This window comes from Portunus trituberculatus, chromosome 30 (assembly GCF_017591435.1).
Source record: "Portunus trituberculatus isolate SZX2019 chromosome 30, ASM1759143v1, whole genome shotgun sequence".
In the NCBI taxonomy this organism is placed as follows: Eukaryota; Metazoa; Arthropoda; class Malacostraca; order Decapoda; family Portunidae; genus Portunus; species Portunus trituberculatus.
This window is the reverse complement of record NC_059284.1, coordinates 708,871-735,909: the sequence shown is the minus strand read 5'-3', so window position 1 is coordinate 735,909 and position 27,039 is coordinate 708,871. Positions and strand designations below refer to the sequence as shown.

Sequence of the window (27,039 nt, the reverse complement as noted above, 5' to 3'; positions counted from 1 at the left end):
ACGAAAAGCTTTAGATTCCACCTTGTTTAGTAAAGCTGTGTGTGGATCCCCCAGACATGAGAGCCATACTCCATACACGGGCGGATAAGGCCCTGTACAGAGCAAGCAGCTGGGAGGAGAGAAAATGGACGAAGACGCCACAGGACACCTAACTTCTTGGAAGCTGATTTAGCAAGAGTAGAGATGTGAAATTTCCAGTTTAGATTTTTAGTGAAGGATAGACCGAGTGTGTTTAATGTAGAGGAGAGGGAAGTTGAGTGTTATTGAAGAAGAGAGGATAGTTGTCTGGAAGGTTATGTCGAGTAGATAGTTGTAGAAATTGAGTTTTTGAGGCATTGAACAAAACCAGGTTTTCTCTGCCCCAATCAGAAACAAGTGAAAGATCAGAAGTTAGGCGTCCTATAGCATCTCGCCTTGAGTCATTTAATTGTTGTTGGGTTGGGCGTCTGTTGAACGCTGTTGAATAATGCAAGGTGGTATCATCAGCATAGGAGTGGATAGGGCATTGAGTCAGATTTAGGAGATCATTGATGAATAATAGAAAGAGAGTGGGTGATAGGACAGAACCCTGTGGAACACCACTGTTGATAGTTTTAGGGAAGAACAGTGACCGTCTACTACAGCAGCAATAGAACGATCGGAAAGGAAACTGGAGATGAAGGTACAGAGAGAAGGATAGAATCCGTAGGAGGGTAGTTTAGAAATTAAAGATTTGTGCCAGACTCTATCGAAGGCTTTCGATATGTCAAGGCCGACAGCAAAGGTTTCACCGAAGTCCCTAAAGAGGATGACCAAGATTCAGTTAGGAAAGTAAGAAGATCACCAGTAGATCTGCCTTTACGGAAACCATACTGGCAATCAGAGAGAAGGTTGTGAGCTGATAGATGCCTCATTATCTTCCTATTAAGGATAGACTCAAAGGCTTTAGAAAGGCAGGAAATCAAAGCTATAGGGCGGTAGTTAGAAGGATTGGAGTGGTCACCTTTTTTAGGGACAGGTTGAATGTGAGCAAACTTCCAGCAAGAAGGATAAATAGAAGTAGAGAGACACAGATGAAAGAGTTTGACCAGGCAGTGAGCGAGTTCGGAAGCACAGTTTTTGAGAACAACAGGAGGGACTCCATCCGGACCGTAAGCCTTCCGAGAATCAAGGCCAGAGAGGGCCAGGAAAACGTCTTTATAAAGAATTTTAATTTTAGGGATGAAGTAGTCAGAGGGTGGAGGAGTAGGAGGAATATGCCCAGAATCATCCAAAGTTGAGTTGGTAGCAAAGGTTTGAGCGAAGAGTTCAGCTTTAGAAAAGAAGAGACAGCTGTAGAGCCATCTGGATGAAGTAAAGGAGGAAAGACGAAGAAGTAAAGTTGTTAGAGATATTATTGGCTAGATGCCAGAAATCTCGAGAGGAGTTAGAATTGGAAAGACTTTGACATTTTCTATTGATGAAAGAGTTTTAGTAAGTTGGAGAATAGATTTGGCATGATTACGGGCAGAAATATATAGGGCATGAGTTTCAGCAGTTGGATGGCTACGGAACCGTTTGTGAGCCGCCTCTCTATCATTGACAGCACGAGAACAAGCAGAGTTAAACCAAGGCTTTTTAGCTTTAGGGTTAGAGAAAGTATGAGGAATGTATAGCTCCATGCCAGAGATAATCACCTCTGTTATGCGCTCGGCACAAAGAGAAGGATCTCTGACATGAAAACAATAATCATCCCAAGGAAATCAGAATAGTACTGCCTTAGTTCCTCCCACTTAGCAGAGTTAAAATGCCAGAAGCACCTCCGCTTAGGCGGGTCCTGAGGCTGCACTGGAGTGATAGAACAGGTAACGGAAATTAGATTGTGGTCGGAGGAGCCCAACGGAGAGGAAAGTTTAACAGAGTAAGCAGAAGGGTTGGAGGTTAGGAAAAGATCAAGAATGTTGGGCGTGTCTCCAAGGCGGTCAGGAATACGGGTAGGGAACTGCACTAGCTGCTCTAGGTCATGAAGGATAGCAAAGTTGAAGGTTTGTTCACCAGGTTGGTCAGTGAAAGAAGATGAAAGCCAAAGCTGGTGGTGAACATTGAAATCCCTAAAATGGAGATCTCAGCAAAAGGAAAGTGAGATAAGATGTGCTCCACCTTGGAAGTCAAATAGTCAAAGAATTTTACATAGTCAGAGGAATTAGGTGAGAGGTATACAGCACAGATGAATTTAGTTAGAGAGTGACATTGAAGTCTTAGCCAGATGGTAGAAAATTCTGAAGATTCAAGATTGTGGGCACGAGAGCAAGTGGTGTCGTTACGCACGTATGCGCAACATCCAGCTTTGGATTGAAAATGAGGATAGAGCAAGTAGGAGGGAACAGAAAAGGGGCTGCTGTCAGTAGTCACAGACAACTGTGTTTCGGTTAGGAAGAGAAGATGAGGTTTAGTAGAGGAGAGGTGGTGTTCCACAGATTGAAAATTAGAACGAAGGCCACGAATGTTGCAGAAATTGATAGTGAAAGTATTAGATGAAGTGTCAAGACACCCAAGGTCGACAGCAGAGGGCAGTCCGACCTGGGGACATTTATGGTCCCCTCCCCAGAGGGGGACTCCGAGGCAGGGCGTGGTGAAGCCATTATTAAATTTTGATTTGAAGAGAGTGTAAAAGTGTAAGGTGTTGTAGTGTAGTGTAGGAAGTAGTAGAAGTTGTCTTTAGAGGGCAGGCTGCAGCTGCTCAATTGTATAAATGAGACCACAAAGGGAACCGGGAAGAGAGGACACGGGGAATCACTCAGTCTGCAGCACTGCCTACATCCCCGTAAGTACCTCTCCTGGAGTATTCCACCGGGCGGCAGGTGACTACTGCCTACTCCACATTGGTCTCACCCAATCTCTAACCCTCTTGCGAAAAAAAATATAAGTACATTACTGATATATTTCAATCTTCATATTGATATTGATTTTTAAAAAACACACATCTTTTATTCATGCGTTCATAAATTTGAACCCTCTTTCATGTAGGGGAGGAACACCCTTTGGGACTGGGCCCACTGGGGAGAGGGAAGGCGAGACCCGCGAGAGTAGCGGTGATCGACAGGTGTCATGGTGACTCACACTTTTGTTCTGCGCCAGCCCATGCAGTCTGCAGCCACTTTGTACTAGTCGGCTTCCACGTCCTTGTCTTCTCCTTCAGCAGCAGAACCTCCTCATCCCTTGTGTGTGCAGCTGTGCATCGCTATCATGTCTGAGTTGGTCAAAATTGCAGATAATGTGGTGAAGAAGGCGGATACCAAATGTGTGAGTGTGTATAGGCAGAATCTGAATCATTCTTTCCCCTGTTACGTAACTAAATATTATTGATTTCTGGCTCAATTGACTTTGGTTAAGCTGAAGATGCTGTAATGAAGGGAAAGATGGTGCTACATGTGTTTTTGCATTTCATCATACCTTGACCTAATTAATGAAGATTCCGCAGGATTTGCATCATCCCTGCATATTCTATATTTTTTTTCTTATCAGCTGACAATATGTAACTGATACGCACTGTGATTATATGAACTGAGACTGGATGGAAATGTCATCAAAAAGATAAAAAGGTATCAATGAGAATTCTTAGCATCCCTGCTTAGAATAGGGACCATTTTTCAGTGCACAGTTTAACTTTACTTATTCAGTTTATAAATAATTTAACTGTATCACGTGAGATTGAAGCGAGGTATCATTTAAAGATAAAAAGAAAACATTTATTAGATTTTCAGTATACTTGCCCAAACTAAACTTTTTCTCAGCATCCAGTTTAACTTGACATGTAGCTGATCAGTTTATTATTAATGGCATGTGAATGAAGATGTAACCAAAAATATCTGCTAAAACTGCTGAAAGGTGCTGAATTTGGTTAGATTGGAAAGAAATCTGTAAAATACCAATACAATCTAATCAAAACTAACAAATCCTAACTCGAGTCTATTACTCAACCTAACCTCCCTTAACATAACTTCATGGTGGGGGTCTCCACACTTCACACCTCAAGTCCCTCGCAATTAGTTATAAATTCATAATAGACTGCCACAGGTTACTAGGATAGTACTTGTATGTATCAACACATATTTCATAAGGATGGGTGGTGTTACTGCATAAGTTAGACTTCATGAATCTTCAAATTTCAGTCCTGTCATAGGTAAACATTAAACTTCCATGAATTAAAACCTTCACTGACATAGTACAGTAAGATTGCTAATTAAGCTTATAAGTGTGGTGTGCATAGGGTGCAAGGCCCAATTCTGCAGATTCATTGAATAATAGTATTTAAAGCTCTCAATCTCTTTACCCAAAGGCATGTGGTTTAGCCTAACATAACCTAACACATAACTGGTTCTTCCTGTTTTTACTTTTATTCTTGGTCACTAGGAGGTGAAGATGAGCAGCTTTTGGGCAGAGGGCAGCTGTGTGCTTTTCTTTATGCGCCGCTTTGGATGAATGTTCTGCCGGGTGGCTGCCAAGGAGCTCAGCGCCTTGGCACCCCACCTGGCGAAGGCCAATGTTCGTCTCATCGGTATTGGTCTGGAGGAGCTTGGTGTGGAGGAATTCATGCAAGGAAAGTTTTTTGATGGAGGTGAGTCGTATTGCCTATTGTAATGGTAAAGAGACTATGGAGCTACATAACTCAAGGGTGCCTCTCAGCATCAGCCTCTAATATATAATATGTTTGGTCTCTAGTTCAGTTTAGCCTGGAGTTAATGCAAGGAAGTTTTTATTGATAGTGGTAAATCTTGGGTTAACATTTTGAGTTCATGGAGAGGTAGGGAGTTCTAATACTACCACTGTGTTCTTTGTGTCATTAAGAATGACAAAGAGATTTTGTGAAGGGACTGGGAAATTTTCCTATATGTATATTTTTCTGCAATGAGAGAAATGTTGTCTGTGTGGAGGCCTGGCTGGTGGCAGCATGGAAATATTGATAAATTGGTCTCTAGGTAGGATAAATTGGTCTTGTGAAGTTTTCCTCAGAGATTGAATCTCTGGTACAACTCTCACAGACACAAGTTTAACTCCTTTCTGATCAGTCCAAGATGGTTAATGAAGCTTTGTATATATCTTGTTGCTATGCCTGTGCTAATCTTTAAATAAGATCTCACCTTATCCTAATAATTCTGAAGTTTGGCATTATCAATTACTTGTGCATTTATTAAATCTTTTCTTCATGTAAAAGACTAATAAACATATCTTGTTTTTCAGAACTGTATATTGACACTGACAAGAAGAGCTTCAAGGATTTGAATTTCAAGAGACTTGGCTTCCTCAATATGGTTCCTGCGCTTATTGCCAAAGTGGCTCGTGATGCTGTGCGGAAAGTGAATAACACTATCATTGTTATTGTTGTTGATATCTTTATTGTTACTGCTATATCTATGGATATAAATTGCTGGTTTGCTGGTTGGTTCATACGTGAGAGACAGCCAGACTTAGTTTCTCTGACACACTCTAGAATACCCTTCTATTTCTTAAGAGCCAAGAAAAGAGCTTTTCCTGCTCACTTTGGTAGTTTATAGGCCTATAAGTGAGAGACAACTAGGCTCAGTTTCCATGACCAACACATGCTCTGGAACACTTTTGCTACTTTAGGAACTAAGAAAAAAGAAATTTTCCTGCTGATTGGGATAGTTTATTTGTCAATATATGAGGGACAGCCAGATTCTGTTTCCCTTGTCATTACATTGGTACTCTTGAACATTTTTTTTCCTGTGATTAAGATTTTATTGTAGAGACAAGAAGATTTACAACAATCTTTTCCTCCAGGGTAAAGCATGGAAGGTTGGTGGAGATATGAAGGGAGATGGATTTCAGAATGGTGGGCTGCTTGTAGTGGCTCCCAAAGGAGAAAAAGTCCTGTTTGAATTTAAGCAAAATAACCCAGCAGACCATGCAGAGAACTCAGATATTCTACAAGTAAGTGTTTGATATTTGCTTCTATGGTCAGTGTAGCATAAAATGGTCATTTGGGTGTGGTATCTGGATTAACAGTGATTCTTCCATTGTTATCAGATCTGCACAGTTCACTAGAACAGTCAGCCAATAGTGAGACTATGTGTGAGAGCAGGCCAGCATTGAATGGCGAGTATATCTCAGGTCGAAATAGCAAGGTCACACTCCTCTGGGGGAAACTTATACAGAAAACACTTATTGGTAGTGCTGTAGAACAGAAGTTAGAATGATTTTAGAAATAATTTCAGAAATATGCCAATTTATTTAGAAACAGATAGAAAGATATAAAGGTGAAGCTGGGATTGAGAAAGAAGGCAAGTTGATGATATGTAGAGATGTGGCATAGTGGGATGAACACAGGACACCACCCAAACATCCATTTTTTTTGCTTAGCTTAGTATAGGACAACATACAAAGTGAAATGATGTGTGTATGAGTGTGCTGTACTTTGCCTAGGTTACCCCGTGTGCTGACCTGGTACAGGCAACCCCCGTTTTAACGAACAGGTTACATTCCTAAAAACCCTTCGTTGAGCGAATTTTCGTTAAACGAACCAATTGTAACAAGTTTAACCCCTGACTTGAACTTCCATTGAGAGCAAACAAAGCGAGAGTGCATCATAGTACAGTGAAAGATTTAATTAATATAAAAATTATGAAGTTAAACATTTAGGCAGTTTAATTTAAGTCATTATAATGTACACTAATGTATGTATGTAAGTAACTTTATAATGTTGATGATCTTAAATTTATGGAGGGAGGAAAAGTGGAGCAGGAAAGACACTAACCGGCAATCTGTGGAATGTAAACAAAGGGCACATCATTGTACGACATACAAAACTTATGTACCACATTTCCACAAGGCTTTCCATTTTATCCATTACAGAGTCACAAGTTCAGGTGGTTCTTTTAGCTTGCAAGGAAGATATGGTCTCACCAGTCTTCTTAATAGAGTCTGCTGACTTGAAAATAGTAGAGGCAGTAGATGGAGTCAAGATGGTGGCGAGCAATGCTATTAATTTTCTCACCTCTCTCATGTCTGTGAATAATATCGAGCTTCACTTCGAGAGTAAGAGACTTCCTGGTCTTCTTAGCAATGCTAGGCAACATTGCATGGTGTTTTGGTGTCATGTTGAACGAGGGAAGATGAACTGCTGCTGACGCTGTTATTGTTTTGAACTAGGGGGAGTGAGTGGTGTGCGTGTTGTCCACGAGAGGTGCTGGTATATTCAAAAGCCTGTCAGCTTGTGTGATACAGCAGGGCTTTCAAACTTGGAAAAAATTACCTGGATAAAATTTCATTAAAGCGAGTTTGGTGTTCATTAAACGAGTAGATGGTAGTAAAAGGAAACGTTCGTTGTAGCAAAATTTCATTGTGCGAACATTTGTTAAGTGGGGGTTACCTGTATATAGTTAGTAAATAGATAGAAGTGTTAAATAAAGTACAGGCAACCCTCGCTTAACGAAGGGGTTACGTTCCTAAAAAAAAACCTTCGTTAAGCGAAACTTGTTAAACAAACCAATTATAACAAGTTTGACCCCTGACTGAACTTCCATTGAGAATAAACAAAGCGAGAGTGCATCATAGTACAGGCAACCCCCCCTTAACGAAGGTTTTATCCAGATAATTCTTTTCAAGCTTGAAACCACCACCTTATCATTCAAGCTGACAGGCTTTTGAATACACCAGCACCTCTCGTGGACAACACGCGCACCACTCACTCACTTTGTTCAAAACAATAACAGTATCACCAGCAGCTTGTCTTCCCTCTCTCAACTTACCACCAAAACGCCCTGCAATGTCGCCTAGTGTTGCTAAGAAGACCAGAAAGTCTGTTACTCTTGAAGTGAAGCTCGATATTATTCACAGATACGAGCGAGGCGTGGTGGTTCTTTTAGCTTGTAAGGAAGATATGATCTCACCAGCCTTCTTAATAGAGTCTGCTGATTTGAAAATGGTAGACAGTAGATGAAGTCAAGCCATGGTGGGAAGCAATGCTATTAGTTTTCTTGCCTCTCGTCTGTGAATAATATCGAGCTTCACTTTGAGAGTAAGAGACTTCCTGGTCTTCTTAGCAACACTAGGCGACATTGCAGGGCGTTTTGGTGGCATGTAGAGCAAGGGAAGACGAGCTGCTGCTAACATTTTTATTGTTTTGAACTAAGGGATTGAGTGGTGTGCATTTTTGTCTACGAGAGGTGGTGGTATATTCATAAGCCTGTTGGCTTGAGTGATACAGCGGGGCTTTCAAACTTGGAAATAATTACCTGGATAAGATTTCGTTAAAGCGAGTTTGGTGTTCGTTAAACGAGCAGATGGTAGTAAAAAGAAACCTTCATTGTAGCGAAATTTCGTTGTGTGAACCTTTGTTAAGTGAAGGTTGCCTGTAGTATGAATATGATGAGTTCCAGGGCAACTGAATATTTCTGTGGCAAACTTTTGGTTGCCAAGAATAACTCCTGTAAAGATCTCATTCTCCTTCTTAACTCTTTTATCTTTTCTTTAACCCTTAAAGTACGGGGAGCTGATTTACTTTCCATCTGTTACAGCAGGGAAAATCACACTGTCAAAAATGCTAAAAGATTTTTTCCTTATAAAAGCATATTTCTCTGTGTTATTCTGAGTATAATGATGTAGTTTTCAACATGTTATGACCTCTGAGAGCAAAGTTATTGCATATCAAAAAATTTTCCCCGAACCCCTGGCAGAACCCACAACTAAGAAATACCCCCCAAGCTCCGATAACACAGTACACGTGCTCTCTCTCTCTCTCTCTCTCTCTCTCTCTCTCTCTCTCTCTCTCTCTCTCTCTCTCTCTCTCTCTCTCTCTCTCTCTCTCTCTCTCTCTCTCTCTCTCTCTGTGCCTAGCACACCTCAGGTGTGTGTGGTGGGTGACTCTCAGGTTAGGTACTTAGATAGCACTTTCTGTGGGAAAGACAGGGATAGGAGGATGAACGTGTGTATGCCTGGTGCAAGTGTGAAGGCAGTGAGTGGAGAGGTGCAAAAGAGAGTTGGGATGGAGAGGGAGGGTGTAGTAGTTTTGCACGTAGGTGGGAACGATGTCAGAGCAGTTGGGTCGGAGGAGTTAATGGCAAGATAAGGGAGAGTGGTAGGAGGTGTGTAGTGTCAGGAATCTTGCCTCGTGTGTATGTTAGCAGGGAATGGTTGTCTAGGGCCATTGGTGTGAATGATCGGGTAAAAGGGATGTATTTACCTATTTGTGTATTACAGGGCCCGAGCTAAGCTCTCTGTGACCTGTCTCCTTGTCCTTGTCATATCTCTCTTTCATCTGATTGACACACACCGCGTCAACGACATCGCTGCTCAGTTTATTCCACTTATCAATGCTACGATGCGAGAAACTGTATTTTCTCACGTCATTTAGACAGATGTCTTTTATTAGCTTTTTTCCATGTCCTCGGAGATGATTACTTGTGGTCACCTTTATCAACTCTCTGTCCAGTATGTCAATCTTGTTCACCAATTTATACATAGTTATCATGTCTCCTCTTGTTCTTTTCTCTTCTAATGTGGTCAGCCCCAGCTTCCTCAGTCTTTCCTCATAGTCTAACTCCCTGAGTCCTGGTACCATCCTTGTTGCCAGCCTCTGTACCCTTTCCACCTTCTTCACATTTTTCTTCATATGCGGTGACCAGACACATGCTGCATATTCTAACTGGGGTCTTATTAAGGTACATAATATCTTCTTCATCATTCCTTCATCTAGGTAGTGGAATGCAAGGCCAATATTTTGAAGCATGTTGTATGTTTTCAAAAAAATCTTGTTAATGTGTTTCTCCGGTGACAAAGTGTTTTGCACGGTTACTCCTAAGTCTTTCTCCTCATTGGTCTCTTTAATTTTCTCATCACCCAGCCTGTAATCCCTGTTTGGTCTGTATCTACTTCTTCCCATTTTCATAACATGGGTCTTGTCTATATTAAATTCCATCTGCCACTCCTTACTCCACTCATATATTTTATCAAGATCTTCCTGTAACTTGTTACAATCTTCCACATTCTTTACTCTCCTCATAATTTTAGTATCGTCCGCAAACATGTTCATGTAACTGTCAATTCCTACTGGCATATCATTAACATAAATCAAAAACATGATGGGACCCAGCACTGACCCTTGTGGAACTCCACTGGTTACCTTCTTCCACTCGGACTTCCTTCCTCTCACCACTGTTCTCATTTCTCTTCCCATTAAGTAATTTTCCATCCATTTTGCTAGTTTATCATTTACTCCTCCAATCATCTTTAGTTTCCACATCAGTCTATTGTGTGGTACTTTATCAAAGGCCTTTCTGAAGTCCAGGTAGATAGCATCCACCCATCCCTCTCTATGTTGTAGTATGTCAGTCACTCTTGAATAAAAACATAATAAATTGGATACACACGATCTTCCTTTTTCTGAAATCAAACTGCCTTTCAGTCAGAATGTTTTCACTTTCTAGATACTCACTCCACTTAGCTTTAATTACTTCTTCACATACCTTGCACAATATACTAGTCAACGATACTGGTCTATAATTTAGCGGTTCCATTCTACTACCATTCTTATATATAGGCACAATGTCAGCTCTTTTCCACTCTTTCGGGACTAATCCTGATTGTATGGAGGTTTCCACAATATCAAATACGGGGTTCAACAATTGATCCTTACATTCATTTAGCAACCTCCCAGATATGCCATCAGGCCCCATTGATTTATTAATATCCAGATTGCTTATAATTTTCCTTACATCTTCCTTAGTAACCATGATGTCCTGCATTTGCTTTATTTCCGTAGGCCTTCCTCCCATAAAATGCTCCTCCTTTGTAAACACTGCAAAAGTTGTCATTCAAAATTTCAGCTATATCTCCAGCATCTTCATATACTTCTTCCCCATTTTTTACCTTTTCTATTGCCTCCCTTTTATTTAGTTTTCCATTTATGAATTTGTAAAACATTTTTGGGTCACTATCACAGTTTTCCACCACCCTCTGTTCATATTCCTTCTGTGCTGTTCTCCTTACTTCAACATATCTATTCCTTGCTGTTTTGTAGACTTCTCTTGATAATACATCACTGTTTTTCTTAAGTTTCTTCCATGCCTTTTCTTTGTTCTTTTTTTGCTTCTTCACAATTTCTATTAAACCACTGTTTATTATTTAAAGTCCTCTTTCTGTGATATGGCACAAACTTTTTCACAGCAGAGTTATACAAATCCATAAATTTATCGTATTTCAATTGCATATCCCTTTCCTGGTATACCACGGACCAGTCAATTTCATTAAAGAACTCCCTTATATGGTTATAATTTGCCCTAGTATAATTTAATTTTTCCTCCCTGCATTCCACAATCTTATTCATGCTTAATTCTGTATCCAACTCAAAGCTTAGGACATCATGATTGCTTTTCCCCAAGGGACATTCATGTTCAATTTCCTCTTTTAGAGAGATTCCTCTGGTAAATACCAAATCCAACCTTGCTGCAACATCTTGTCCCCTGCACCTTGTTGGTGATCTCACCCACTGTGTCATCAAGTTATTTGTTGCTACCTTTAACTATTCTTCTGCCCACTCACCACCGTTCACCACTTCGTAGTCTTCCCACACTATTTCTTTGCAATTAAAGTCTCCAAATATCATCACTCTATCCTTTCTGATGAGTTCTTGCTTCATTCTGTCTAGAGTATTTCTCATCACCATTTGGTACTGTTCATATTCCCAAGCACTGGTTCTGGGTGGTATGTATACTGTTATAATATTAATGTCCCTCTTGCCATCTGTTATAAGCATACTTATCACTTCCTCATTTCTCTTACTATAGATCACCTCCTTCACTATCAGATCTTCATTAGTAAGAACCATTATACCACCACCTCCTTTATTTTTCTATCATTTCTCCATACTTTGTAGTGTTTTACAACAAACCAGTCTAGCTTTATTTCGGCCTTAACTTTGTTTCCACCACACATTATGTCCGGTTCGTTATTTCTTAGGTAATCCATACATTCTAGCCTCTTAGACAGAAATCCATCTATGTTCGTGTAAGTCACTTTTATTCCATTCCTAGTCTCATTCTTCCATGTAATGCCTATTCCGTCTGTTTTATCCACCACTTCTTTAGCCTCCCATTTCTCATCCTCCAAAAAAACTTGGTCTTTTCCTCCTCTGTTCTTTCGTCATTCCTCTCCTTCACTTCAGTTACAAGCTCCTTCATTTTCATTCGCTCATCTTGTGACATATTTCTTCTTATGTAAATTGTTTTGGTTTCCTCAGAGTCCTTAAGTTTCCAAGCCCTCCTCAACAAGGCCTCCGCTGCCACCTGAGACTTTAATTTCAATTTCAATGGCCTATTCTTGCCTTCCTCAAAAGCTCCCAATCTCACACTTTCTTCTACCTCAGCATATAGGTCCTCTTCTTCCACAGAGATCTTGTTCAGTAAAGACTTAATATTGTAATTTTCCTTATCCCTCCTGTCCTGCCAGTTCCTGTTAGTTTCCTCCCTCAATCCTATTATGATCACACATTTTTTCTTTTCAGCGATATCTCTCACCACATACTCATTTTCCTTTAGTGCCTTTACCATTTCCCTCTGCGTAATCCCTTTATTTTCCTCTTCCTGCTTTTTTACTATCTCCCTAAACGACCTTTGTACCTCCAGATGTTCATGATTCACTTCTTTCATCCTGGTGTCAATTAGATTAAGACATTCCTCTTTCTTCAAGTCCCCTTCGGATATTTTTATCTCCATTTCCATGAGTTTAGCCTTCATTCCTTCGCATTGTTTCCTTAGTTGTTGGTTTTCTTTCTCCATCTCTACTTTTTTCTTCAATAGCTTTTTATTTGCTAACGTTAACAAATAGATCTCTTTTTTTGAACGAATCATTCTCGGCTAGAACTCTATCCAGTTTTTCTTCTATGGACAAAATGTTTAGGAACTTACTTTCCAGTGCCTGGATTCTTGCATCCATATCCAATTTCTCCAGTCCTTTTGGCATAGTTATAAATCCTACAAAGTCTCTAGCTTGTCTAGACGCCATTTTTGTTATGGTCAGCTGATTACGGCCAAAACAATCACCGCCCACACTCTCCTCTCAGGGATCACTCTTCATATCCCTCACTTTCAACACTAAGCGACAGTAGGACATTAACAGGACACTAACTTAGAGTTACCCGGGCCCTGTAACACCAAAGGTATTTTCCTTCTTCCCGTCCGCAGCCAGAGACGAGCCGTCCTCTCTCAGCGACGGCGGCGGTGTGTAAGGATGTGGGTGTCAGCTATGTGGATGTATGGGATAGGTTCTATGGGCGAAGGGATTTGTATGCTAGGGATGGTGTGCATCTGAGTAGGAAGGGTGTGGATGTGCTGAGTGGATGTCTGGAGGGGGGAGTTGGGATGGAGTGTAGGGGGTGAGGTAGCAAATGCATTCCAGAAGAAAGATGTTAGACATAAATTAGATAGGATAAACAGAGATAGTGAAAAGATTAGGAAAGATTTCCAGGTGCAAATAGGAGAGAATAAGACTAGGATTCCAAATAAGGAGACAGCATCTAGGAAGGTATCAGGACTTAAATGTTTTTATGTAAATGCCAGGAGTCTTAGGAACAAGAAGGACGAGTTATCTAGTTATATAGTTGAGGAGGACTTAGATGATGTATGTGTCACAGAGGCATGGGTAAATGAGGAAAAGTTTAGGGAAAATAGGAAAGAATATGAAGTAGATGGATACATTATGTATTTACACCAGAGAATTAGTAGGATAGGTGTAGAAGTAGTTATTTTTGTAAAAAAAAATCCTTCATTTCCATTCAGGTTAATGGTATTAAGGTAGATTACAGAGTAGAGTCCTTATGGCTGGATGTTAGAGTAAACAAAAGTAAGGTTATTAGAGTAGGAGCTTTTTATAGACCACCTAACCAGTCAGCAGATGTAGACAACCTTATGGTAGATGAGATAAATAGGGGGTGTACTAGTCAGACAATTATCTTAGGGGATTTTAATCTTAAGTCAGTAAACTGGGAGAGGATGGTAGGAGATGCTAGTGAAAATAAGTTTATGGAAAGTTTTCAGGATAACTATTTAGTGCAGATGGTAGATAAACCTACTAGGGGGAGGAAGGTTTAGACATAGTACTAACAAATATTGAGCATTGTTTAAAGGAAGTTGAGGTAGGAGAGACTTTAGCAAACAGTGACCATCATATAATTAGATTTATCATTAATTCCAGTAAGGATAATATTGTGAATAAGACTAGAATCCCAAACTATCAGAAAGGCAATTATGGTAGGTTACGTCAGTTATTAGGAGAGGTAAACTGGGAAGATAGTTTTGGAAATAAAACTGCACAGGAGACGTGGGATATTTTTAAGGGTATAGTGATGCAGTGTACCCCTTACAAAGATATAAGGCAGAGAAACAGGAAGCCATTATGGTGGACTCACGAGATAGGTAGACAGATCAGAGAGAAGAAGAGGGCATATAGAGAGTTGCAGAAAAGTGGGGATTAGGTACAGACAGGTCAGGGATGATTTGAGTAAGGTTAAAAAAAAAAGTAAAAGGCAGGCAGAGATAAAACTAGCTAGAGCTGGGAGTAAAGATCCAAAAAAATTATATAGTTATTACAAGGTCAGTGATAAAAGAAATAAGGATAGAATTGGACCACTCAGAAAAGATGGTGTAGTAGTGGATCAAAATGAAGACATAGTAGAATTATTGAATGAACAATTTTCTTCAGTATTTACTAGGGAAAGAATAGGAAATCCTGTTACAAACAGTGCGACGAGTAGTTTAAGAGCTTTAGAACATATTGATATAAAACCAGGAATTATTAGGAAATTTATTCTTGAACTAGAGGATAGGAAAGCTAGTGGTCCTGATGAGTTACATGCCAGAGTACTTAGGGAGGGTGTAGACAGTATTTCTGAAGCACTTAAGTTAATCTTTGAAAGATCACTTAGGTTTGCTGAGATACCTCAGGACTGGAAGTTAGCTAATGTTACACCAATATTTAAAAAAGGTAGGAAGGATGATGCGAATAATTATAGACCGATCAGTTTAACTAGTATAGTATGTAAGATACTAGAGAAAATCATTAAGGGTAGTATTTGGGAGCATTTAAATGAGAATAGATTAATTAGAGATACCCAACATGGCTTTAGATCAGGGAGGTCCTGTCTTACAAATTTGCTCGATATCTTAGAATATATTACCAAGGAGTTAGATGATGGAAATAGCATAGATGTTATATATCTAGATTTTAGCAAGGCGTTTGATAAGGTACCACATAGGAGGCTAGTGTACAAATTGAGACTACATGGGATAGTGGGTAGGTTACTTGATTAGATTAGTGAATGGCTTTCTGATAGGAAACAGAGAGTAGTATTAAATGGGGCAATGTCTGAGTGGAAGGAAGTAGTTAGTGGGGTACCCCAAGGATCAGTGCTAAGACCTCTTCTTTTCTTGGTGTATATTAACGATTTAGATATAGGAATTAGTAGCAAAGTATCAAAGTTTGCAGATGATACTAAGATAGCATGTGCAGTGCAGGGTGAAAAGGACAATTACAGAATACAACGAGACCTGGACAGACGGATAGCAGGGGCAAGACAGGTGGCAGATGGAGTTTAATTCTAAAAAGTGTCAGGTTATGCATTTAGGTAAAGACAACACAAACCTTAGCTATGAGATGGAGGGATGTTGGCTAGAGGCAGTAGAGGTGGGAAAGGATTTAGGAGTAGTGATAGACAGGACTATGAAATTTTCAAAGCAATGTTTAGAAGCAAGAAATAGGGCAAATAGGATCCTGGGTTTTATAAATAGAAATGTTAGTTATAAAAGTAAGGAAGTGGTGCGTAGCTTATATAATTCCTATGTTAGGCCCCATTTAGAGTATTGCATACAGGCCTGGTCACCCCATTATAGGCAGGATATCAACATGTTAGAAGCAGTTCAGAGAAGAGCAACTAGGATGATACCAGCATTAAAGCGCCTGGAGTATAGAGATAGATTAAAGGAATTAAACATGTTTTCATTTGAGAGGAGATGTATAAGAGGGGATATGATAGAGTTATTTAAAATGTTCTCAGATACAAACTACATAGATGTGAGATCTTTCTTTACCTTAGAGGAGGGAAGTAGGACTAGAAATCATGGCAGGAAGATTAGAAAGCAAGGCTGCAGGTTAGATATAAGAAAACATTTCTTTAGTCATAGGGTGGTAGACTTCTGGAATGCATTGCCAGAGAGGGTTGTAAATAGCACTAGTTTGACAATGTTTAAAAACAGATTAAATAAGTACTTAAATTTATTAGATTTATAATTATGTATAGCGCTGCATGATAGTTTTTATAAGAAATTTACTATAGTTAAACAAGACATGATCCCCATGTATGGGGATCACAGATTGTAGAGGAATTCACTGCAGGACCTAGCCCTGGTAATGGGGCAAATATTTAGAATTAGTATATAATGTATTGTGTACTTGTAAGTGTATCTTTAAGTACTGATGACGAGGTCGCTGTGCGACTGATACAGGATAACCTAGATGGGCCCTGGTGGCCCTTTGTTATCCTATTATTTATGTTATGTTATTGTGGATATCTATGATAATTGGAATCTGGCAACTCGTATTAGAAATGCGAGTCACATAACTAGACCGACAAGCACAGTCCTGTAGAGGCAACCATGGGTGACACACACCCATTGCTCAAGGAGAGTACATGAGAAGGTTTATGAACATCGCTGTGAGGGTTGGTCTCTGTCTCCCAGATCCCTATCAGAATCACTAGTGGAGTCTTCACTTTCTTCTGCCTTAATAAAAAAAAAATCACTGTCTTCATTTTCATCACTGTCCTCAATGTCACTACGGAGTAACACTGACAGAACATCACTCCGAGTATCATTTCCTCCCTCCGGGTCATGGGGATTGCCAGATGTCGCCTCGAAATGGGAAAAGATTACCTATTTTATGTGAACATATGTCTCAAGGTTCGAGGAGGCGAGCGAGAAAAGTTGCCAGATACCTCCACTTGCCCCTGGACCATTAGTGAGGGGGAGAGATTCAAATGTTTAGCGCTGAAAAATCATGATTCCTGGAATGATCTCTGCCTCTCCACATGCAACGCTACAATCGTCCCGAAATGATCACCATACGTTAAGGATTAACCCCTTCAGTATCTTGACAGATTTTCATGTTCATTCTTTTTACTATTTGGTGACTATACAGCTTCAGAAACTCATGTGGGGGTTAGAATAGTGAAGACTTTGACCATAAATCTTCTGAGCTCCATAGATCCTTCCTAATGTCAATAAAATTATCTATTCCTGAACAAATCTCAAGGTACAAATGTGTCCCAGTATTGAAGGGGTTAGTTCCAGCATTCTTCCTTTTTAACTTCTTCATCTCATCTCTTCTGACATGAGCTTCAACTGAAATATATGATAGAGAGGTTGCCCACAAAAGGTACTTGAGCCTTCCACCACCTGAATTTCATGCACTTTGTATTTTTGCCCTGAAGTCTGTTCCCCAACTTACTAAACACTCCTTCATTAATAGCAAATGTCAAAATCTTTTAAAATCCAACTCCCCTTAATACTTCTGGCATCTGGCCAAAACAACTTTCTCTCCCTGCTTACATCCAAATGGTACCACTGCTATTTCATCTATCTTTAAAGTTGAAATCTTCTGTTAAAGCTCAAAGCTTGTATCCTCCTCCTCCTGATTATTTCATGCCTTTGATTAAAATTCTTCACAATAATGTTCTCCATGCCCTCACTGGCCTAAACCTTAAGAAGATTTATTGACCTAATGGTGTCCTTCCTATTGTTCTCAGAAACTGTATCTCTGGGCTTGCACCTTGTCTGGCCAAACTCTTACAATTTCTGTCTTTCCTTCTTGCTGGAAGTTTCCCTACATTCAGCCTATTCCTAAAAAGGATGACTGTTCTAGTGCCTCTAACTATCACTCCAAAGCTTTAATCTCGTGTTTATCTATTTCTTAATCAATACTCAATAGGAAACATCTGTCACTTCACAATCTTCTATCTGATTGCCAGTTCGGCTTCCATCAAGGCAACACTATTGGTGAACTTGATTTCCTCACTGAGTCTTGGTCATCCTCTTTTAGAGATTTTGGTGAAACTTTTGCTGTTGTCTTAGACATCAAAAGCTTTAGACAGAGTCTGGCATCTCCAAACTACCCTTTTATGGCTTCTATCCTTGTCTCCGCATCTTAATCTCAATTTTCCTCTCCGACCATTCTATTGCTACTGTAATAGATGGCCACTGTTCTCCTAAATCTATCAACATTGGCATTCCTCAGGGTTCTGTACTGTCACCCACTTTCTTCATACTATTTTTCAATGTTCTTCTAAACCAAACTTGTATGCAGATGATACAATCCTACGCTTCTCCATGTCTTTTCAGCAACAACCAACCATAAACTGCAGATACATGATATGCATCAGCAGCCTGTTTTCACAACAGCCTGTATTTTACTTCATATCATTACACTCAGGAATGATTGATGAATCTAAATATTATGTAAAAACCTTTGGAAATAGATAATTAACAGAAATATGATGAGTTAAAGTGAAAAAATAGTGTCTGCATTGTTTATAACCATTTGGGTTTATTGCAACAATTTGCAATAACTTAGCAATAATTGCTAAATTAAATTATCCCATACTGTAGAAGTTTCCTGAGTGTGATGATATCTTTAGATTTCTGATCAAATATTATAGAAGTGGTAAATGGAATAATTAAGTGATCAATAACCATAATATCCCACATTACACAAACACTTGTGAGGTGACTTGTCAGTCAGGCAGTCACAGAGTTTCACTCATGGGGGTGTAAACCTCCACTCCAGTCCTTTTCAGGATTTCCTGTAAGTATGCCAGAGTTGTGTGTTATCTCTCTCTCTCTCTCTCTCTCTCTCTCTCTCTCTCTCTCTCTCTCTCTCTCTCTCTCTCTCTCTCTCTCTCTCTCTCTCTCTCTCTCTCTCTCTCTCTCTCTCTCTCTCTCTCTCTCTCTCTCTCTCTCTTTCCACCCAGTAGTTATTTCAGTTAGTACTTTTGATAAAGAGGCCAGAGCTATGGCTACTATGTGGTTTATAAATAATAGTAATATGCAGAGAGAGAGAGAGAGAGAGAGACATCCATTTGTAGCCTAATCTTCATCAGTGTTTTATGATTCCTAATTCTCCTCTGCCTCTGTTTACAAATAGCCTATTATAATCATCAGAACTACCTGTAGTAGTGTTCTTCCTTACTATCATCAGCATTTTTACTTCCCTATCATTACTATCCTACTTTCCTTGTTTATTCTCTTTTTACCAAGAATTATTTTATTCCTAGTATGCTGCCTAACTTGCCACTCAATCACTTCATTCATGGTGAGGCTGCAGGGTTTGTACCATCAAACTGCTGTAATGGATAAACAGATATGACATGTGTGTGTTTCCCTTATACTGTATAGTAAGGCAATAAATAAGATTTTTTTTTGGTACATATTTGTCTAGAATCAGCACTAACCTCTACTTTCATTTTGTGTCTCACTGGCTAGAATTCCTTTTGCAGACTATTTTTAATCCACATGATAGTATATGTTGCAAATTAGTGATATTGTCAGTATTTCTTAAAAATTAATGAGTTCCTTTAGATGCTATCATTTTTATTAGCTTAATTATGTTAGTGTAGGGTTGGCCAGAGGTAAGTAAACACTAAAGGCGGAGTGGTGATTTACTAGGTCCTCTCAGAGACGGTGTGGGGCCGTGACTGCCTCATGGGCCCACATTGGGCTCCCTTGTTGGCACTGCCACTCCCGGGAAAACATATCGAACAGCAGACGAATCTTATGAACCCTTACAGGAAAACATATGTAGCCGCTGACAAAGTAACAACCCTTAACCATCCTTAAACCCTTACACATATGAAACAACCCTTAACCATCCTTAAACCCTTACAGTTAGGTATAGGAAGTTTCCTGAATAAGAATGTGATTTGTGACAAAGTAATGGTAGATTATTTTAATATTATTGTACTAAAGTTATTTTACACAAAATCTCTCACTTAAAATAAGAATAGCCTCTAAAATTTCAAGAAAGCCTATTCCGCCTCCCACTAATCTACAGTAGGCTATGGCAGGATACATGACGCCACAGAACACCTCAGAAACTCAATCCTCCTTCTATCAACTTGACATAACCTTCCAGAAACTATGCCCCTCTTCTTCAGTGACACTCAACTGAATATCCTTGGTCTGTCCTTTACTCATAATCTTAACTGGAAACTTCACATCTCCTCTCTTGCTAAAACAGCTTCTATGAAGTTAGGCATTCTGAGGCAAAATACAATAAAAGAAATAAGTTTTGTTTATTATTCAATTGCATGCAGAAAAAAGTACAAACAAAAAAAAAAGCTTTTTCTCACTTTGCTTTTCCTCTCAATCATTTTTTTTTTTTTTTTTTCTCTGGCTTTCAACATGTTACTCACCTCAAAGTTCACATGTGGTTCAGGCAAGGACATTGGGCACCTCATTATTCAGGTGAAAAAAAAAACACTTAGAAACACAACACATCACTAGACAAACTCAAGAATCATAGCAACATCCATGAGCTATGTGACGGTGTTTACATTCTGAGGTATGAAAAGGCACAAGAGTAAAACTATTGCTCGTACCATAGACTTTATAAATTCATGGGTCTGTGCTCATTAATAATGGTTCTACATGCAAAATTTGATGATGTTAGAGAAAATAATAAACTCAATATGCCTTTTTCTTTGTTTTAAGACTTTCGTACCTAATATTTCAGCAGGTCCACTGACACACATCAGATATCTGGAGTCTATGGACCAACCCCTCAGGAAGTAAACAATTCTTGCAGGGATGCCATAGACCTTTCTAAAATTTCTAACTGGACAAAGAAAACTCAGTAGTGTTCAGTGCTTCAAAAATTTGATTTTTTCATCTATCAACTTGATACAACCTTTCAGACAGCTATCCCCTCTTCTTCAATATGACTCAATTGAATATCATACGTCTGTCCCTTATTTATGATCTAAACTGGGAATTTGATGTCTCATCTCCTGATAAAACACTTTACATAAATAATAGGATAACAAAGGGCCACCAGGGCCCATCTAGGTTATCCTGTATCAGTCGCACAGCGACCTCGTCATCAGTACTTAAAGATACACTTACAAGTACACAATACATTATATACTAATTCTAAATATTTGGCCCATTAACAGGGCTAAGTCCTGCAGCGAAATCCTCTACAATTTGTGGTCCCCATACATGGGGATCATGTCTTATTTAACTATAGTAAATTTCTTATAAAACTATCATGCAGTGCTATACATAATTATAAATCTAATAAATTTAAGTGCTTATCTAATCTGTTTTAAACATTGTCAAACTAGTGCTATTTACAACCGTCTCTGGCAATGCATTCCAGAAGTCTACCACTCTATGACTAAAGAAATATTTTCTTATATCTAACCTGCAGCCTTGCTTTCTAATCTTCCTGCCATGATTTCTAGTCCTATTTCCCTCCTCTAAGGTAAAGAAAGATCTCACATCTATGTAGTTTGTATCTGAGAACATTTTAAATAACTCTATCATATCCCTCTTATACATCTCCTCTCAAATGAAAACATGTTTAATTCCTTTAATCTATCTCTATACTCCAGGCGCTTTAATGCTGGTATCATCCTAGTTGCTCTTCTCTGAACTGCTTCTAACATGTTGATATCCTGCCTATAGTGGGGTGACCAGGCCTGTATGCAATACTCTAAATGGGGCCTAACATAGGAATTATATAAGCTACGCACCACTTCCTTACTTTTATAACTAACATTTCTATTTATAAAACCCAGGATCCTATTTGCCCTATTTCTTGCTTCTAAACATTGCTTTGAAAATTTCATAGTCCTGTCTATCACTACTCCTAAATCCTTTCCTTCCTCTACTGCCTCTAGCCAACATCCCTCCATCTCATAGTTAAAGTTTGTGTTGTCTTTACCTAAATGCATAACCTGACACTTATCAGAATTAAACTCCATCTGCCACCTGTCTGCCCATGCTATCAGCCTGTCCAGGTCTCGTTGTATTCTGTAATTGTCCTTTTCACCCTGTACTGCACATGCTATCTTAGTATCATCTGCAAACTTTGATACTTTGCTACTAATTCCTATATCTAAATCGTTAATGTACACCAAGAAAAGAAGAGGTCCTAGCACTGATCCTTGGGGTACCCACTAACCACTTCCTTCCACTCAGACATTGCCCCATTTAATACTACTCTCTGTTTCCTATCAGAAAGCCATTCACTAATCCAATCAACTAACCTACCCCTATCCCATGTAGTCTCAATTTGTACACTAGCCTCCTATGCGGTACCTTATCAAACGCCTTGCTAAAATCTAGATATATAACATCTATGCTATTTCCATCATCTAACTCCTTGGTAATATATTCTAAGATATCGAGCAAATTTGTAAGACAGGACCTCCCTGATCTAAAGCCATGTTGGGTATCTCTAATTAATCTATTCTCATTTAAATGCTCCCAAATACTACCCTTAATGATTTTCTCTAGTATCTTACATACTATACTAGTTAAACTGATCGGTCTATAATTATTCGCATCATCCTTCCTACCTTTTTAAATATTGGAGTAACATTAGCTAACTTCCAGTCCTGAGGTATCTCAGCAAACCTAAGTGATCTTTCAAAGATTAACTTAAGTGCTTCAGAAATACTGTCTACACCCTCCCTAAGTACTCTGGCATGTAGCTCATCAGGACCACTGGCTTTCCTATCGTCTAGTTCAAGAATAAATTTCCTAATAATTCCCGGTTTTATATCAATATTTTCTAAAGCTCTTAAACTACTCGTCGCACTGTTTGTAACAGGATTTCCTATTCTTTCCTAGTAAATACTGAAGAAAATTGTTCATTCAATAATTCTACTATGTCTTCATTTTGATCCACTACTACACCATCTTTTCTGAGTGGTCCAATCCTATCCTTATTTCTTTTATCACTGACCTTGTAATAACTATATAATTTTTGGGATCTTTACTCCCAGCTCTAGCTAGTTTTATCTCTGCCTGTCTTTTACTTTTTTATAACCTTACTCAAATCATCCCTGACCTGTCTGTACTAATCAAATCTACATCTTCCCACTTTTCTGCAACTCTCTATATGCCCTCTTCTTCTCTCTGATCTGGCTACCTATCTCATGAGTCCACCATAATGGCTTCCTGTTTCTCTGCCTTATATCTTTGTAAGGGATACACTGCATCACTATACCCTTTACTACAACCTTAAAAATATCCCACATCTCCTGTGCAGTTTTAATTCCAAAACTATCTTCCCAGTTTACCTCTCCTAATAACTGACGTAACCTACCATAATTGCCTTTCTGATAGTTTGGGACTCTAGTCTTATTCGCTATATTATCCCTACTGGAATTAATGATAAATCTAATTATATGGTGGTCACTTCTATGAAGTTGATCTTTCTGAGGTGTCTCCACCAGTTTTTTCACCCCTTATATGCTAACTGTACCGAAGCCATATCTGCCCATATATGGAGTATAGTGCAAGTATAGTGGGGTTCCACTAATACTGTTTTATTAGACAGGATGGAATTAAAAGCTTTTTGTCTTATCAATTTCTCTCTTCTGACTGACTGCCCTATTTCTCACTACCACAATGTTTCATCTCTTGCCATCTTATATTGCTATTTTCATGCCAACTGCTCTTCTGATCTTGCTAACTGTAAGCCTCTCCTCCTCTTACAACCCTGCTACACAAGACTGTTTTTCTTCCTCTCTATTGCAAGAACTTAACCATTATTCTAAATCATTGGTAACTTTTTCTGGTAAACTCTGATACTACCTGCATGTGTATTTCCATCATCCTATCACCTGAATTCATATAAATCTGTATTTTCATCACCCTGTCACATGAACTCATTTAAGAGTGAGATTTCCAGACCTTTATTCATTTATTTTGGCTAAGTCTCTCATATTGTATAAGGACTGGCAACTAAGTGGGCATTTTTTGTTTGAGTCTTTCTATTGCCCTTGGCTAGTTTTCCCTTCTTACATAAAAATGTACAATAAAATAAAGTCATTGATGAATCAAACTTCACATTCTGACACTTGTAATCTCTTTCAGGCTCTAAGCATGGATGTTCCTACAGATTTGAAAGATGCGACTGCAGTTGATGAGTCGGTGAAAGTAACAGACCAGGAATGTCAAGAGGCATGTGCTATGCCTACTGAAAATTAAAAAGATTTGTAGATTGGGATTGGAAGCTGCAGACTGATTTGTTACCAAAAAATAGAAATGAGCAAGAATGTATACTGATTGTTTAATATGATTTCTGTATGTGTTTGTTATCACAAGTTTCTTATAAAATACATTGATTAATATTTTATTTGCTTATATTTGTAGTTATCACTTAATTATTTATCTCAGGTTTGTTATAAAGAGATTGTAATGACACAGCTACATGAATTGTGATAATTACTGCAATAATGTAATCTGGCATCATATTTGATTAAGGTTATTTCATGTATATGTGAAAAATTTGTAGTAGTGTTAGTGCTTTATACTTGATTGAAACTGCAGTAGGTGAAACTGGTCAGGAATATTTATAAGCACTTAAAATTCTTGAGACAGCCTCCATTCTAAGGAAAATTTAAAGAATAAGACAGGAGATTATAAGGCTCATAAAGAATTAAACACTTGAATAAGTGTAACATGTGATAGATCACCTGAAATACAGAATCATTACTATTTAGAAGTTACTAGTACTGTATTTATGTGCCTTATAATTTTCTTGTACAAGCTTGTAATATGCTGGATTGTCCATAGGTAGGAATAGTATCTCTTCCAGAAATCTTTCACTGGCAGGATGCTTAGATGAGCATCAACTTGTGTCACAAAGCTCAGAGTAGAAGGATCACTTATTTTTCTAAAAGGAAGGGAGTTTTTTTCATATCTTATCATTTAATTTTTGTAAGAGAAAGGGAGGACTTGTTTCACATCTGTAGCAACTTTCTTTTAATGAGATAGAGAAATTAGGCTTGACAATAGAAATCCAGACTGGTTCACCTTAGTAAAGTGATTTGAAGTGCTGCCATGATGCGGAGAGAAAAAGCAAGCAACAGAGTTACCAGTTATATGTACAGGGATTTCTTGATATATGTGAGGGATATGTTTCTGAAGGGATAGTGTAATGTGAAAATTGCATAATGTGAACATGATTACTGAACTAAACTGTGTACTGTCTGAGGTTCTATATATATATATATATATATATATATATATATATATATATATATATATATATATATATATATATATATATATATATATATATATATATATATATATATATATATATATATATATATATACATACACACACACATACACACACACACACACACACACACACACACACACACACACACACACACACACACACACACACACACACACACACACACACACACACACACACACACACACACACACAGTAAAGTCCCGGGTTACGTCGGTCTCGAGTTACGTCAAACTCGTAGTTACGTCAGTCCACTATAAGGCAATTTAAGATTAAAAAAATTGAAAATTTATAAATTGTAAAGTGCAGGATTTATTGTTATTGTTGGTGGTTGCCCGCCACACCGCCCACCTCACGCTTGAATACAATAACACCCTGCCTCAGTTCCACCACACCATCATCCCTGGCAAGAGTGTTATCCTACTTCTGCGTTTACTGACTGAAGTTCTTAGTATCTTGCTCAATGGCACCAAAGAGAAAACTTCTTAGTGACAGCAGTGATGCTAAGAAAAGGAAAACCATTATGCTACAAGAAAAAGAGGACATAATTAAAAGACATGAGAAGGGAGGCAGCAGCTGTGTGTGAGGGAGTGAAGAAGAAAATGGGAAGCCCATTACCATGACAACGGGGAGGTTGATGACCTTGAGGGCTCGCACACCCATCACAACAATAACAACTCCGGAGCCTTCGCCTGGGCCACACGACACTCGTAGCTCACTTGCACTGTCTGCGCCTGTCTGCTGATCCCTATTGCCCTTTCCTATTGCATTTCCTGCCCCGCTGCCCACGCTTCTACTCCCACCGCACTGCACTACGCTCCCAGCTGTCCGCCCTGTGGGCGTCACAACATACGACCTGCCCACCCTCCTGGCGGCCTCAGGCGTCCACCCCTCTCGCCAACCTGCAGTCCTTCGCGTTCGTGGCCCTAATCAACAACAAAAACAAGCTTGTGTTTCATATTCCTACATAGTTGTAAATAATATAACAATATAACCTTTAACTTACCTGAATGACCATAAACAATGATTGGTTGAAAACTCGATAATATGCTTTGAAATGTATGGAAACTCGAGTTACGTACAAAATTGACTTACGCCATGTTTCAGGAACGTAACTCTGACGTAAACCGAGACCTTACTGTGTATATATATATATATATATATATATATATATATATATATATATATATATATATATATATATATATATATATATATATATATATATTTGTGAACCAAAACCATTTTCCCTATAGGAATTAATGTAAAATAGACTAATCCTTTCTTGAACCCCACTTATATGTCTGAGAGAGTGACTCAGTATGCATTCTGCAGTCCCTGCAACATGTATCTTCTAGTAAACACTTTTGTACACCTCTCAGCAGCAATATACAAAAAATTATCATTGCTATAGTAAGGGAGTCTGACTGACACAAAGACAGTATATGCTGATCTTCCTGATGACGTTTATTATGCATCATTAGCTGTCCTGGAGGTGAAGCATTCCTGTGTTGCAATCAACTGTGATAACAATATGGCATCCCAAACAAACATCTCACTGGATCCCGTAACTCAAGCATCTTGATATCATGTTAATCTGGATAATTTGTGTAATATGAAAAAAATTTACTAGGTTTTTTATATCCATTCTTATCTGCATATGGACACCGCATGTTCAAACCTTCTTTTCTTCCATGACATCATAATGTAAACAAAGCCACTAGCATCTGGACAAGGCAG

General features: G+C 38.8%; 1 protein-coding gene across 1 annotated transcript; it reads left to right on the top strand.

Moving 5' to 3' along the window:
* The first annotated feature begins 2,985 nt into the window (after positions 1-2,985).
* On the top strand, positions 2,986-24,385 carry LOC123510753 (prostamide/prostaglandin F synthase-like). The gene is made up of 5 exons (XM_045266106.1): positions 2,986-3,261; positions 4,372-4,576; positions 5,200-5,315; positions 5,761-5,910; positions 24,126-24,385. Exons 2-5 carry the CDS (start codon positions 4,441-4,443, stop codon positions 24,237-24,239), a joined length of 516 nt encoding a protein of 171 aa, XP_045122041.1. The 5' UTR covers positions 2,986-3,261; positions 4,372-4,440; the 3' UTR covers positions 24,240-24,385.
* The last annotated feature ends 2,654 nt before the right edge of the window (positions 24,386-27,039 follow it).

Coding starts and splice junctions, on each gene's coding strand:
- LOC123510753 (XM_045266106.1), top strand. CDS start 4,441: ATGTTCTGCCGGGTGGCTGCCAAGGAGCTCAGCGCCTTGGCACCCCAC. Junction 5,316..5,760: donor CTCGTGATGCTGTGCGGAAA/GTGAATAACACT, acceptor CTTTTCCTCCAG/GGTAAAGCATGGAAGGTTGG. Junction 5,911..24,125: donor AGAACTCAGATATTCTACAA/GTAAGTGTTTGA, acceptor AATCTCTTTCAG/GCTCTAAGCATGGATGTTCC.